The sequence below is a fragment of the Spinacia oleracea genome, chromosome 2, assembly GCF_020520425.1.
Source record: "Spinacia oleracea cultivar Varoflay chromosome 2, BTI_SOV_V1, whole genome shotgun sequence".
In the NCBI taxonomy this organism is placed as follows: Eukaryota; Viridiplantae; Streptophyta; class Magnoliopsida; order Caryophyllales; family Amaranthaceae; genus Spinacia; species Spinacia oleracea.
In genome coordinates this window covers 49,606,127-49,623,028 of record NC_079488.1, presented here as the reverse complement: position 1 = coordinate 49,623,028, position 16,902 = coordinate 49,606,127, and the positions used below count along the sequence as shown (strand labels likewise).

Below are 16,902 nucleotides of genomic sequence, written 5' to 3'. Positions count from 1 at the left end.
TTCTTATGCAAGAACAAAATATTATACTCCCTCCGTTTCGAAATAAGGTACACTTTGACATAGACACTATTCACATTTTCAATTTGACTATCATTAGTAATTTATAGGTAAGAAAACATATAATAGTACGAGGTCTTGTTTGATTCATCTAGATACTTTTGTAATGTCAAACTTTTTATAATTTTTACGAATACAAAATTAGACATATTAATGTCCAAACACTTACATTGGCAAGCGTGAAAAGGGAAATAGTCCCCATTATTTCAAAACAGAGGGAGTATGTTCGTATTATTTTGACAGATGCGATATCCCTAACCATCTTGTGTTTTTCTCAAAATAGTCTTCGTATGTTGAAATACAAACACAAGAAACCGAAAAAGTCCCATTGGAAGAGAGAATTTAGACATTTGACATTTATACTGCACTAATGATCAGTTGATGGATACCTCACTTCATTTCTTGATGGTTTCGGCCTTTCAAGGAAACCTAAGAGCAGTACAAAAGTTGGCTTCACTTATAATAGAATCTAGTGAAATGCAATCACTCCAAAAAATTCATATAAATATAAGAAATATCAAGCAGTTAGATAACACTTCAAAACCTAAACATATTTTATGGGTAATATGGAGACGGGCTAACCCGTGAAGCACCCGGTGCAGTCATCGGCATTGAAGCTCCAGGGGCTGGTGAAATCGGAGCTGAAGCATACGCAGGCATAGGAGATGATGTATATGTTTGGCCAGGAAAATTGCTAGGCACAGAAACGAATGCTTGCCTTCCATGCTGCATAGAAGGGTCCCATGAGGGTGCAGGTGCCGCATGAGTCTGAGGCGGCATAGTAGCACCAGCACCGTATCCATTTGAAGGATATCCAGCGCCAGGTTGAGGGTTCATCCATGGTGCTGTAGGAGCTCCGGGGTAACTTTGACTCAGTTGGACCGCTGGGACTGTGTAATCTCTACTTTTGTCACTATGAGCCTATAACAGGAAGAAAAAAATACCACCACATACATTAAGGATATTTTATTTTAATTAGAAGTAGAGAAATTTGAAAAGTTCAAGATGCATACATGAATGGACAAATTTCTATTTTCCAACCATTTGATTGCAACTTTGTTTAACACAGAAGCACATATTATACCTTTACATTGAGATCAGTATGACGAGAGTATGTTAGATGAAGCTTACAATAGCCACCATCATAAATGCAATGTCCTTCCAAGGAATCTTTGGCAACAGAAGCAGTACTAACATCTGAAAAGGAAACAATACAAATACTCACATACCTCGATTATTTCCAACCATACTCGACATAAAAGATGAAACATGACTAATAACCGTCAACCATTTCACAGTTTAATGGAGAATTATTCGTAGCAAATATCACATATTATGATGGCCATAACAGCCCCCACAATGATTAAAAAACAGTTGGAAACTATAGCACGTCCTTTAGGATCAAGGTAGCACCACCAACCAGTGAGAATTCCCCCAAAACAAATATTTAAAATCATGAAACAGCAAACCTTCAAAGACAAAAATTCTAGGGATACTGTATTTGTCTAATCGACCCAATGAAACAATGTAAGAGACAAGAATTTTAAGAGTGCTGAGTATGCAATAAGGACCAGAAATTATTATTAGTTGAAGCAACATGGAAGTACTCCCAGATTGATTACAAAAATCCAGAAGCAAGAAACTTAACACTACCAGGGGAGATGGATTACTTATATGGAGGAAGGAAGTGGGGAAGTGAGCAATCTCTTACCAGGATACTGAACCAAAGCCTGTGTTTGGCCATTTTTCTCAAATATCGCTATCTTTTGAACGGTGCCAAAAGCAGAAAATACCTGTAATGAATATTATTTGATAAGCATAACAAAAAGCAGGACTTACGAGTAACATCCAAAAGGTGACACGGATAATACATTCTATTACCGTATGAAGAACATCAACTGTAACAGCATATTGCATATTCTCGATTGCAGCAAGAAGCACATTGCTCTCCTGATCTTTTTTAATGCCATCAGCACCTACAACAGGCTAGACAAAGATAGTTGGTCAGCACATCATAAAACACTGAAAGTTAGGCCACTTGCATCATATAGAAACACACCTGAGCAAGACCTTCAAAAGCAGTAGGGTTCACAGGAAGGTATGGATTGGTGTAGTCCCTGAAAATAGAAAAGACATTTTATATTGAATTGCATAACTACATACATTCCAATAACTAGTAAAATCAGATGGAAAACTACTTGAGACAAGTGTGTAAAAAGAATATAATGAAACTGGTTCACGTTTACTAAGCAGTAAGCAGTGTGATTGAAGCAGAAGCAAGCAACTACACAAGATAATGCATATTAGGAATTATGGTTTAAAAGCAATGAGGAATTATCAATGGGAAAGCCAAGGCATTGACATAAAGTGACGGATAAATTGACTTCAAAGAAAAGCACACGACTATTGCAGTCAGCAAATTGCAAAATGCGGGAACAAATAAACAGATTCCTAAAGTAGGCTCCACAATATATCTCTGAGTTAGAGAAATATGATGTTAAGAGTGACACAATATGATGTTAAGAGAAATAAGAGCCTTTGGTGCAAGACAGGCCAAAAGATCTTCCTTTGTTTCAAGCTTATGGGACTCCGCTGTTATGGAAGAAACTAAGAAATTAAAAGGAAAAAATCATGCTTGTTCTGGCAGCAATGACAGACGTTGGATCCACCCACTGTGAGAACTTTACCTTGGCGACTGCCCACAGCTAACAGCTATTTGCAAGGGGCTCATCCGAGTATCTAACTGATCCTTGGGCCTCCCTAACATTGAACGTCATTAACTACCCAAAACGCTCAATTATCTTACACATGATAAATACTTCATGTAGTGCATGTATACTTTGCTTCCAAGTCCCAAACTCCAGAAATAAATTCTGGCGTAGTTTCAGTAGCAACTACTGCCCCAAGCAATGGAGTGAGCTCAGCTTGTGAACAAGGCGGTGGATTCTCACTACACACTGCCAATACGTTTCAGTCAACATGTGTGGAGAGGGGGAGGGAGAGACAGAGAGAGTATCACAACTTCCAGAATATTTGTCATGATATTTATGTCTCTTAAAATACAATTAAGTCCTAGTACACTACTGAAAGTAAGTTCTCTCTAAGAAATGGTCACCTAAAGGCGAGAATCACATTCATGGTTTATGTAGTAAGAGAAAGAAAAAAAAAGGCAAGATTTGGTGTGGGGAGCCCCAGCGAATTTCTTGAAGGTGCTCCAGCTTCTTCTCCCTTACATACAATGAACTTCAACTTTTGACAAAAAACAAAATCCTTTCTATCAACAGAACTACTAAAAAGTTGCACTTCAGCAACAGTTACTAGTCAACTTTCTCAGTGATCTACAAGATATGCACAGCAAACTAACCTGCTCCTGTGCGATTGAAATTTAATATTCAGGTCCGTATGTGCAGAATATGAGATTCGTAGATTACATGAACTCACATGTTCCAGAAGCAGATACCTACATCGAAACATTTTAGTCAGCGTACCTCAAAGTAAATTCGACAAGCAGAACAAATGTTAAGACAAATATTTTTCAGAAACGACTCACGCAAATGTACATCAACCTTTAAATAATACATTTGGTGAATTAATACCGTCTTCAGGAATTTAAATCCGGATAGTTACGAGAGAAATTAAAACGGCAACAATTATCTCATACCTAGGTATACTTCTGCCATCCAACGCATCCTTTGCTGCACTTGCTGTGTCAACATCACTGAATTGAATTAACGCCTGACATTACACAGTATTAAAGTGAGCCAACAGCACAAAGCCAGCACTACTGCATAAAATGGAAGATTAAACCACTTACCTGAAATCCAGCTGCCTTTTCAAATGTAGCAATTTTGTGGACAAACCCAAAGGCTGAGAAAACCTTTCAACACAGAGAGATTCAAAAAAACAATAACTCTATAAGTATAGGATGATAAAGGTGAAAGAACAACATGTGGCCCATCTCAGTACTTATTAGCAACTATGAAAATTAGCAATGGACTAGAATCAGGTGCAGAATAAGACCTGTATATTTAAGCGTGATGATAGACCATAGAAAGCAGTATGACGGACATGATTATAATTCCAAACTCTCTCCAACAAAAGAATTTAAATAAGAACCATCACCATCTGTGATTCAATGATGTCAATCAAAATTCACAATTACAAAGAGGAGAGCCTAAATAAATGTGAAGACAGTCAATTACATTTGCTAAAGCATAAATCAACTCATAAAGCAAAATTACCACCAGTAATGACCGAAAAGAACACCAAACAGAAGGAGGGAAGAAACAAGAGGGATAGATAAGAGGAAAATTATTGAACATAGAAGGGATGTAAAAAGAAGAGTGGGAGGGGAGAAACAAAAGGTAACTGGGGGCTTTCCCACAAAGATTAAGACATACGAAATTAACCTATAGCAACAACTTTTAGTGAGACCATTCTGAATACTTTCACAATCGAGCTACCATATTACGATAAATTCACCGAATGCTGCAAAATAGATTCAGTTTGTCCTAGGGTAAATAGTTTTCTTTTTGTGTCAAAAGATTCAACTTTGCTCCGGAGCAAGTAGTTTAGGTTCGGTCTTTTGAGTTTACGAGTTGCGAACTTGAAAACCTAGTATGCCAGGTATTCTATATTTCTTTTGTAAATATATTCATTTTGAATCACAGTTTTCCAATAAACATACTAGAGCAATGCATCAAAGGCTTAGAGAGTAGTGCACTAGTGCTGCAAGTGCATTGTCACTTTGAAACACACAGAGTAGTAAAATAGAAATGAAGGCAATTCCGTAAAACAGAAGGAATAAAGAAAACAAGGAAATATATACAAACATAAACACTCAAATGCTACGGAACATATTGATATTAATTTGGAAAAGTAAACCAAAGAACCTATTCTTCGGAGAGAAATTTTTTCAAAAAAAAACAAAACATTTCAAATGTCGGACTACACATACTTAAAACATAACACTAAAACTGTAGAACGTGAGGAAATAAAGTGTATCAAACAATATATTACCCACAAAAACCATCCAAAAAAGCAACACCGAGTAATATGGCTCATATCTTTTCAAAGACGGCACTTTCATGCTTACTGAAAATACCCTCACTTCAGGCACCCCCAACCGATTAGTTCATCTAGTATACTTCCTCCATTTTTTATTTACTTGCAACCAAGTGCAATGGACCAAAAACCACGTATAAGATGAGAGTGATTTAAAAGACAACAATACCCTCATAGCCTACACTTCTCTCTCCTCCTTACCAGCCACCGCCCATCTTAGCTCCTACATTAATTGGCCAAACAAAGCACCAACATCACCAGTCACCACCACCCACGACTACCCATCTACCACGGGCCTGCCTTCACTATTCTCTTTTTCTTTGAACTTAAAATTTTCAGAAACTAAAAATTCAATTTTTATCAGCATGAAAATTTCATAACTCAAAGGCCGATGCATAATAGAAAAGAAAATCAAGGGTTTAAAAAACAAAGAAAGAAAATGGATGATCCAAAGAAAGGTTTGATCAATATTGTGCCAATGAATCTTTCTCGGATTATTATAGGTCAAATTTGGTGGGAGTTCATTTCTATTCTCCTCTCTTTCTTTTCATTGTGTCTTTGGCATAGGCGGTGGTTATGGTTTGTGAAGGTGATGATGATGGTGACAATGACGGTGTCGGTAACGGTCTAAGAGGGGCTTCAGGTGGGTCATGGGTGGGAAGTTGCGCCTGGGTATTCAATTGAGGGAGGGGATGCGACTAGTTGCTGTGATGATGGATGTCGCAACAAGGAAATTCAAGTAGGGTGTTTGTTGCGGTTATGGTTGTGTAGTGGTTTTGGACTTGTGGTTTGACTTGACCGTAGAGAAGAAAGATGGTGAAGAGAGAGACAGCTAAAGTGATGCAGGGTAGAAATGGTAGTTTTTTCATACATAATTATTACCAAATACAGTAAGCTGTAAGTAATATGGCATTTCCTAAGTAAAAGCTAACTCTTGAGCGATTATCATCCAAATTTTGAATTACCAATTCTACACCCTAACTCAAAACTGGTTTCAAATTTGTATAAATGCCAAGAATAAAATCTCTCATCAATCTTTGGACAACCTTATTTAAAATAAATAAAAAATGTCTCCAGATGTATTTCAACTACGTTAAAAAAAATGGTTGACAAGATTCAGCTGTGTTTTTAGAAGCATTAAATCCGGGGATATTAGTAAAATTCAAGGTCATAAGTATTTTCAAATTTGAAATTGATACTAGATATAATTATTGCCTCCCTTTCCTTAAAATTTCAATGGTTTGAATTTCACGTTTTCCCATGCACGACTTTCACCATTAATATATTTGATCTATTAATAAATTACAAAAAAACGTATATACTAAAAATAAATTTAGACTAATCCAATAACATTTAATAAAATAACATTTGTTTTTTTATATATAAGGTCAAAGTTGGTTTTTCCTCCGGTCCATAAATGTTGCAGCATGTAGAGATGTACGCTTCTGGGCACACAACTTATACTAGCTAGAAAATGAACGACTACCACGTTTAATACTCTCATCCCCACTCATTTAGGGCATACATGTTGAAAATTTTGGGTTTGTCAAAGGAAAAAATAGGCCTTATTACCTGATCATAAGAAAACAATCAGCTAAACTATATCTCACCGCTCCAGAAATTAGGATACAAGCAATTTAGCGTTCAGGAATGCAAAGCAAACATTTGAAAAGATGATCTCTTTTGCAATTTCATTTATTCTGCAGTGCGGCAGTGGAAATAAGTACACAAGAGCCAAGCTCTTCATGTTTGCTTAGACTTCAAAAATTAACTAGCATCAATTTGAAAGAATCGTGCACCACGAAAAAAGGAGCAATACTACATGATTGCTCCACCAGAAATTCATATTCCAATATTTTACTTCTCTTCAAGAGGAGTTGTCACTTTCACATCCCATACGTTTCCTTAATGTCCCAAACTAACGCTTGAGATCACTTGCCAGATAATCAACTTCCAAGTTCCAACAGTCCAAGCATCTCCAAGTTCACGAAATACTATGTTCACAATGAAAATTAGTTGCCCCTTAGGCTCTTAACATCAAACTGTAAGCTTCCTAAATTGAAATGATCTCCTAACCCATAGACATAACCATTGTTAGTAGGACCATGATTTAAATTATAGGAAAACAGCACGACCCTTCAATCTAACAAGTGAAATATGATTTGAGTTTACTCAGGCTGTATAATAGTTGTATCACATAATAATTCAGGATAGGAATAGGGCCTTTAACAAGATCGTTAAAGATCAGAAGGCTTTATTTAAAGGGTGGAGGGGCTTGCCTTGCTTTTTTCAAGTGTGATTGCTTGATAGGTATGTGTATAAGCTACTGAATCTTAACACTTACTTCCTTCGTTTCTTAATGATATTCCAGTTTCATTTTTCACGTTATCATTTTTATCTTTAATTATACAATATTAAAAATTATCAAATTTTGATATTCTTAAAGTACTCATTAAGGTGAATCAAACAAAACCCAAGTGAATATGTATTTCCTTATATATTGGAAATAATTTAGTAGATTTTCTTCAACTGTAAATAGTGTAAATGACTTCAAGTGGGACATCGTCGTGTAATGGTGGAAATACAATACAAACTTTTTCGCTTAATAAAAACTTAAAATGTATTCTAATAGAAGTAAATATTTTCAAAACCTAAGCATAACTAAGTTCATAATTTTCTAACAAAATTATTAGTATGATTCTGGGACTAGGAACCTTGCATACGACAAATAAATAGCTGTTTCACATTAAAATTGAACACCAAATCGACTCCAATTTCAATATAAACATTGAATAGGTAAACACGAAGAAAAACTGAAAGCCTTCACTACATTGAAGTGTAACCTTTAACCACTGCGAAAAAATTAGCAATTATCGAATACACCACTCACCAAGTGAATAACTTCAATGGTAACGTCGCCAGGTTGCACTCCTTCCATGGTAACTAGCAAAACATTCCCGGGAATATCACCAGGGCTCTTATTGTTCACGATTTCATGTCTATTCGAATACTGAATATAAACGGTTTTACCACGGACCTGGGCCGGTTCGGATGCAGACGCAAAATACGAAACCATTGAGATAGCCTGATTAAGGTCTGCCTGCATTTACACATCAAATACTATTCAATTGACAGAATTAATCAAAACCATCATCACAAATAAAGTACAAATAAAACATCCAATTAATTGACCCCGTAATTCTTTTCTCGTATAACCTAATAATTAGAAACCTCAATTTCACTAGCTCAAAGTGAAACGATGAAAAACCGAGGAGAGAGAAAATCATACATATTCGACAAAAGCTTGATTCCGATTGGCGCCGACATTGCACTTGGTATTGACGATCTTACCGAATGGTTTACAGAGCTCAACAAGCTCCTCTTCGGAGCACTCCCATGGAAGATTGCGCAAGTGGAGAACCTTCGACGGTGTCTGGGTGTACCTAAACTGATGTTGCCCGGAAGATGACATCGTAGACCAAAAAACTAGGGTTTTGTCGATGAATTTGAATTTTCGATGTTACAAAATTGATCGTAGAAAGAGCGAGTAGAAAAAAAAAAAAAAAATTAGGGATTTTGTTGGAGTTTTGGGGAAAGTGTGTTGTGAAGTTTTGTGATGACCGGTGAAGATGACCTTGGGATAGTTTTAAGTCTTTTAACCCACTCTACAAGATCGGGATATTTTGTCCAAAATATCGTTACTCTTTCCCGTTTTTCATTTGCCTCATGTTTTGGCTTTTTTTTTTTTTTTTTTACGGGAAATAACAATATTCATTAATAATAAGTCATACGGCATCTACAAGATAAAAAATAATCTGCATACCACACATTCGAAGAAAATACATAACTGTTACAATCAAAACGATTAATATTCTGCATCTTAAAGCACATCTCGTACTCCACCGCTTCTAGCTTGATGCGAGCAGTGTTTTTCAATGATTTCACATCTTTCCAAGTAGAGCCTTTCGCAATCTGCGCACGAATTGTTCTGATCGACGAGTTGATGATAAACCCTAAACCTGTATGGACTCCTTCCCAATTATTGAAACTCTAAAAAAATTCTCATCCATGAATGAGAATCAAGAACCTAGAAAAATCTAGGAAAAACCCAAATAAATTGGGAACAACCCAATAATAATTGGGAACAAATCAACGGAAAAGAAACCAAAACAAGAAAAAACATGAAAAGCAAGAATAAGGATCGGAAATAGTCTAATTTCCGAAGAAATTAGACTACTTCCGGCCTAAACGGCCAAAATTGAAACCCTAAAAGATGAGAGAGAATAGAGAAAAAGGAGAGGGAGAGAGAGGAGCGGCAAAAGTATCTTGAAGTGGATCCTCATGTTTCTCTTTGAATGTCCTTTGGGATCAGTAACTTTTCGGTAGGACCGTCTTACGGTGCGTGTAGAGAAGATCGGGTGAACAAATCACACGTCGTGGCCTCACGCGGGATATAAATAGAATTTTTTTTTCTCTCCTCTCATTTTCTACAACACGGTACTTCATCATTTTCTTCTCTCATCCTTCTCTCCGAAACTCAAATCTCTCATTTTCCTCAAAATCTCCTCCACCAAGAAGATCAAATCGCCAAACCACCTACCCCATGGCCGTCACCTGACGCTGCCGAAACTCCCGTTGATCTCTCTCCTCTCCTCTCAGTGTGTTAAGCTTCCTTCCTCGCCGGAGAAGACAACCATCACCACCATCATACTCGTCGTCGCTGCCGACCTTTCTCCCTCTTCGAACGGTCGAACTCACCGGCGATCTCCATCGTCAAAGTATCTGAATAAGTATGCTAGAGTTCTTGATTTGGACTTTGATTTTGTAATTTAGGTTTTTGATTTAGGTTATTTAAATTTTGATTGAATGTTTTACAATTGTGCTGAATTTAGGTTTTTTTATTTTAGATTTTTTATTTGCCTCTGATTCGTTGCGGTGGTTGTGGTTTTTAATTTGAATTCGTTGATGAGTTGAATTCAGTCTCGCTGCCCATCATCGATGGATTCCCGTGCTATCAAATAGATTGGGAAACTGCCACCAGCGAGCATAGGATGGCAAATTAGGCCGCGGCGAGGAGGTCGGAGTGAGGAATGGAGTAACAAGCCTCGATGTAGATGTATTTCAGTGGATTGCAAGAAATTTCAAGTACTCGTGTAGTTTTTTTTTTGTATAGATTTTTGTTTTAGTTATAATTTTTTTATATTTAGTTATGAAATAGAGTGCTTAAGTTACCTTTTTGCATTTTAATTTTGGTTATAAGCAACAAATTATCAGTGTCTTTTGATGTCAGTTTTCTTAATCTGTGAGATTTGATTTAATAGATGAAGTTATACACTTGTGTTAACCAAATTATAACTAAAACTCAACAATCTTAACTAAAATTTCAAAAATATTAACTAAAACTCCAAAAAGAATTAACTAGAACGCAAAATAACAAAACTAAAACCGCTGAAATCTTAACTAAATCTCAAAAAAAATTAACTAATACTCCCTCCGTTCCTTAATACTCGCACCGGTTTGACCGATACAGAGTTTAAGATACTTGAATTGACTTATTAATTTCTTGGTTGTTAGTTGATAGTGGTGTATTTTTTTTAATATAGTTAGTGAGAAATGTGTAAAGGGTGGGGAGCGGTGAATGTGGGGTGTGAATTTTTAAATGATTTTTTGTAGGGAGTAGGGGTGTATGTGGGTTAGTAGGTAAGTGTGAGAAATAATATAATATTGGTAAATATTTCCATTTATAGAAGCGGTGCAAGTATTAAGGGACGACCCGAAATGGAAAGCGGTGCGAGTATTAAGGGACGGAGGGAGTACTATTTTTTTTTCAACTAAAAGTATGTAACTATAACTCTTTTTTTTTTTTTTTGAAATCCTAACAAAAACTTCTAAAACCATAACTAAAACTCGAAAAATCTTAACTAAAACTCGAAAAATCTTAACTAAAACTCAGAAAATCTAAATTGGTTTCATTGCTTTAACTAAATCGTTCCATTGCTTAATGAATTGGTTCTATTGCTTTAACTAAATCGTTTCATTGCCTAACTAATCTGTTTCATTCTTAACTAATTGGTTCAATTGCTTAACTAATTGAATTACAAGCTTAATTAATCGGTTTCATTGCTTAACTAATTGGTTTCATTGCTTAATTAATTGAATTTCATGTTTAACTAATTAGTTTGATTGATTAACTAATTCAATTTCATGTTTAACTAATTAGTTTGATTGCTTAATTAATTGAATTTCAGGTTTAACTAATTGGTTTAAGTAGACACCTACATTTGTCCCTAGGCCCGACACAGTGTGTTCGATGATGAAACCAAACACCGCTTGACTAAGCTTTCCTAAATATGCCGCGAGCAATCCATGACTGACTGATATCCCTTAAACCATATTTCCATTTTTAGAAACTACTATTTATAGTAACTTCTAAGCTTGAACGCTTCCCAGAATAGCAACCGTGTAAGATAAAATTATCTAAGTGTTTGAATCGCCTTACGATTTATCATTAGGTAAGGACTAAGAGTTGCAGCCCAAATCGTGTTCCTAAAGGATAGAAAACGTGAGTAAGATTCGTTAAAAAAACCGATAAGACTGGAAAAGTGAAGTAAAACACCAGCGCTGGAAAATTCCAGCGCTGGCAGCCTGAGCATCACTATATTCCAGCGCTCAAAGCATAAGCGCTGCTTTATTCCAGCGCTGCAGTTTGCTCCTTACACAATCACGCAAAAGATAGAACTGATCTAGCTGTCACCAGAACAGATCTGGCGCACAAATTGCAAGCGCTAGAAATAACCAACGCTCTTGATCAAAGCGCTAGAATTTTCTAGCGCTCAACAGATCTCAGTTGGAAAATTCTCATTCTGAAATTTATCTTATTCTGGCCTATTTTACTATAAATAGGGCCTCTGAAAACCGAAAAATAACACACAATTCCAACCCTAAACCCTTAAGCTTAAGTATTGACCGAAGCTTTTCTTTGTCATGTATTCGTGTGTCTGCCGTATTTAACACACTGTTAAGAAGAACCTGCCCGCACGACTGCCTGATCGCCTGAATACTGTCGAAGTGCTGCTGAAACCTAAACACAATCCCTAAGCCTAAAATACTCAAAACCCTGGAAGAATCCCGTCCCATAGTTAGTTAGTCATCAGAAAGTTCTAAAGCCAAACGGAAAGCTAGTAAAGTCAAGTGGTAGGTGTTCATGAGAACCACAGTAAAGCCTACGCTTTGCTGTAACGTGAATTTATATCTTTATTGCTTTCCCCACCATATAAATCTGCTAACTTCAATATGTTATATTGCCCACGCCTAAATCAGATAACTCTTGGACAAACCGATTTATTGTTAAGCCCCTTAAATCAATCTAAATCAGCGTTTTGACATCTGTTTAGTAATATCTATGCATTAAAATCAATCAAGAGGAGTAATGTATCATAGCGCATGTCCCATCGTCGTTACAATTGAACTAGTAAGGACCGCGCCGCGTGGGCTAATGTTGGGCACTCCCCGTATTAGTAAACGACCCCCAATTCTCAATCTCTGCTCCGCTGGATGTACGCTGAGGGATCTCCAAGCCAGGGATCACAAGGGACCCTATGGCCGTTGTGAGTCAAATATGTTTGCACTCTAGGCATATCACGATAACCGGGTTTTGTCAGTTTTATTAAACTGAATGGCGACTCCTATAAGACTAGTAAAAAGAGGCTAACGCCCACAGTTAGTTCCTATTTACTTAATATTCTTGCCACATCCAGAGGAGAAAAGTTGTGTGGGTCGTACACTCTTTCTAAGAGGCGCCCCGTCGTATTTTTCGATCCCCTCACAGTGGCGACTCCACTGGGGACAATATTGAAATAATCCGTGCAAGTAGTGCGTCGATGAGGAAGCCGTATAGCAGAAATCGAACGCTACGCCAAAATTATTTCCTTATTAAGTTGGGACGACTTGAATATTCAATGTGACGACTGATCGCGACAGAACCAAAATTCCGCAGTCAGGAGCCCAGCGCCAGAATAAAACAGTGCTGCCTTGACCTCCGCTAGAAAATTCCAGCGCACATAAACTGAGCGCAAGAAATTTCTAGCGCACGCGACGAGGAAAATGAAAAAGTCACAATGGCTAGCGCATCAAATTCTCACGCTGTCCATGTCAGCGCCGGAAAATTCCAGCGCTGCACTCTTGTACGCTGGAATTCTCCAGCGCGCGCCTACTTTTCCTCGCATTCGAATTACTTACCAAAACTTGAAAATTTAGAACCCTGTTCATCGTGCAACCCATTCAAAAGATCAAAATACGCACTTGCCTTGAGCATTACGTAGGTCTGGCTGGAAGTACCCATTCCGGAACGCATATTCAAAATTGTGCCGAAGGTATTTCCGCGGAATTGAAGTCCCCTTAAGTCAAAATTAATGAAAATCCGCATTAACTTTTACCAATCTAACCCAAAGGCCAGTACGCGCAAATTACTTATCACTTACGTTGGAATGCTGAACGTTTGAGTACACGAACGCTCTAATGAAGGGTCCAGTTTGGTAAAATTCAAGCCACGAAACAAAATTGATTGAAAGGAAAAATCTGCACAAATACCTGCAGGCTCTGGAAATTTCCAGCGCTCCACAAGCGAGCGTTAGAAAATTTCAACGCTGCAAATTCGAGCGTTGAAATATTCTAGCGCAGCTGGCTTCACTCTTGACAATTTTCGCGTACTCTAGCCTAGACTAAAAAACGATTAGCAAAAGTAATTGGTGGCTCACCAATGATACTTATGAGTGGCATGACACCATTCATGCTAAAAAATAAATGATTTAACGTTCACTTGAGTTAAGTCTTTGTAGAAAACTACCCTTACCCAAGAAATTGAGCCATTCCGAGTCAGTATTGAATTTGTATCCAATAGTAAACCAATCCATCATCCTGAATAAATGTCTTGTAACATAGGGCTGGTTCCGCTACTTGGCGCCGAACTGAAGATCAGAGATTAGCGCGTCTTGAGTCTGCCACCCCAATTGCCAGTCCGATTGCAAAAATAGTAACTCATGTCTCCACCCGTCATTCCCCTTTTCCAGGATCTCCAGTCTTCCAACCCCAGTTCTCCTCTGCATCAACTAGCAACATGTCGCTCGAAGATTTGGCCGCACAGGTACAACTAATGGCTACTGCTATGGCACAGCTCCGTATGGAAAATCGAAAACTAACGGCTACTCAGGCCCAAAATGAGCAGGATAATGCAAGGAAGATCGAGAAAATGGTCCTCCAACAGACCATGGGTAGCAAACTCTTCTCGGTCGACCCTACACCTCTTGCTGGCAAACTACCAGACAAATTCAATTCATCCGACTTGTCCAAGTTCAAGGTGACAGATAACCCCAGGAATCACCTATTGAGCTTTGTGGGCGCGATGAACCTGAAAGGTGTGGATAGATCCATGTATCTGCCAGCCTTCCCCCTGTCCTTGGAATCAACTGCACTCTAGTGGTTCTATGAGCTGAACCCTAAGACTTTCCCCACTTGGGAAGACTTTACTAACATCTTTGTCAAACAATACTCGTCAAACATGGGCTTCCAAGTCACCATGCGCGAGCTAGAAGTCCTCTCGCAGAAAAAGAACGAGGGATTCACGACTTACTTTAGTCGATGGAGAGCGCAAGCCGCTCAGATAGAACTAGTCCAAGAGTTCATTGACAACTTTGACCCAGCTTACAAATAGCATGTTCGGTACCTCGGTATGGATTCATTTAAGAGAATCTATGACGTGGGCATCAAAATTGAATATGATCTCTTCAAGAACACCCAGAGTACTGCGGCAAAACCGCAATACGCGCCTCGAAACAACACTTACCAGAAACGCGAACATTCCCAGACCCAAGAGGTCCACGCTGTCGAAAATAGTCCGCCAAGGACCAAACGCTGGTTCAAAGGCCTAAAGTTTAACCCACTAGGGTCAACTTTAGAGGCGGCATATGACCGACTGTACGCTCAATGAAAATTGGTCCCATTAGAAACAACACCCGAGCCCACAGTCAAAGGTAGGTACTGGGATGACTCTACCTTATGCAAGTACCACAGGGTCAAAGGCCACGATATCGAAAATTGCTGGTTCCTTAAGAACATGATACAGGATATGATAGAAGAGAACATCATTCCCCTGCCCAACGTGCACAAACCAAGCAACAACACCATCCCTTTAGGAGCCTGCTGCATAACACTCGATCACCCAGAGTGCACAACTATTGACCCCTTGAGCTACATAACACCTCGAGGGGAACAGCTGGCCCGATTACCAGCACACTACGAATATAACGACATATGCGGCATCTGGGACGACAATACCGATGATGTCTACTTGTACCAAGCTGAAGCCACATACCAGAATTAATTCACCGAAGACTAGCACGCAGTACCCTTCACCTACCCTCCTCCGGAAACTGAGGTCAACAACTTAACCCGGTCTGGAAGAGTGTATATGAAGGAAATAATGCCCTTGGTCCAAGTATGCATTCAATGATAAGTCTAATAAATGCGGTTCAGTATTAATTGACAAGTTAATAAATTCAGTGAGATCAAGTGAGCTGAATGCCTAGCTAGAGGCCGCTTCAGTTCAAGTGGAATTAATGATATTAATCCACAGCTTACTCTTGACTGAACCCGTAGGGTCACACAAATAGTACGTAAACGGATCAAGTATTTAATGGCATTAAATACTCCATCTATGGATATTCGGAATCGACGGATCTTGGTTTCAGTGGGAGCTGAGATCGTCAAAGGCAAGCAAGTGAATACTCCGGAAACGATGATATTGCCGGAAACGGAAATATGGATCGTATCGAAAATATAAATATTATCCAAGTCGTAGATGTTGCCGGAAACGGAAACATGGTACGTATCGGAAAATATTATTGGAAATGGAAATATTGCCGGAATCGGAAATATTGCCGGAAACGGAAATATTGTCAGAATCGGAAATATTATCGAAATCGGAAAATAATTCCGGAAACGGAAATATTAAATATTTGTTCGAAAACGGAAATTAATTCCGGAACCGGAAATATTAAATATTGTTCGTATCGGAAATGAATTCCGGAATCGAGAATTTAATCGAAAGCGTATTGTACGAATTAGCATCGGACGAGGCCTGCCAGACGAAGGCCCAGCACGAAGTCGGGCCATCGCCCAGCAAGCCAAAGCGCAAACACACGCCAAAGCCAAGACCGGGCCCAACGCAAAGGCCAGGCCCAGCCAAGGCCTTGGGCGCGCGCGCATCAAAGGCAGCGGCGAGCTGGGCCGTGCGCTGTGCGTGAGCCGTAAGGCTTGCGTGCGGTGCATTGTGCCACTCGTGTGTGTTACTCGGAATCCTAAGGCTACCGGGATTCGTAATTCGATTAAATCTAATCCTAATAGATAAAGTTTGTTTAATTAGAGTCCTAGTAGGATTATAATTAAATAGATTTGTATTCTAATAGGATTATAATTCCTTTCCATAAACTCTATAAATAGGTGCCTAGGGTCACATATTTAGACAGACAATTGAAGTATTCAAAGGTAAGATTTTGGAACAAAATCAGCCAAACACTTGTAACCTATTAGCCGAAATTCTTAGAACCTTAAGGGCGATTCTAGTTGGTCAAGCTTAAGGCGGATCCGGACGTGCTGTGGACTATCTACGGAGGGACGACACTTGGAGTTCTAAAGACTTGTTCTTGCTCGGTTCGGGCGCAGCTAGGGAGGGCACGCTACAAAGTGTATGCATCTGAATTATGCTAAATGATTATGTGTAAATAA

General features: G+C 38.5%; 1 protein-coding gene across 2 annotated transcripts; it reads right to left on the bottom strand.

The window, feature by feature from the left end:
- Positions 1–372: 372 nt before the first annotated feature.
- Positions 373–8,766, bottom strand: LOC110777031 (polypyrimidine tract-binding protein homolog 1). Of its 2 annotated transcripts, none has more exons than XM_056836787.1 (10): positions 8,411–8,766; positions 8,012–8,221; positions 3,872–3,934; positions 3,719–3,792; positions 3,422–3,517; positions 2,117–2,174; positions 1,939–2,043; positions 1,769–1,850; positions 1,189–1,254; positions 373–978 (listed from the first exon to the last, which is right to left on the bottom strand). In XM_056836787.1, the coding sequence occupies exons 1-10, from the start codon at positions 8,591–8,593 to the stop codon at positions 971–973; spliced, it is 945 nt and encodes a 314-aa protein (XP_056692765.1). In that variant the 5' UTR covers positions 8,594–8,766; the 3' UTR covers positions 373–970. The 2 variants fall into 2 exon arrangements, with proteins under 2 accessions (XP_056692765.1, XP_021837317.1); XM_021981625.2 differs by having other exon boundaries at positions 1,142–1,254; positions 8,411–8,762.
- Between the last annotated feature and the right edge of the window lie 8,136 nt (positions 8,767–16,902).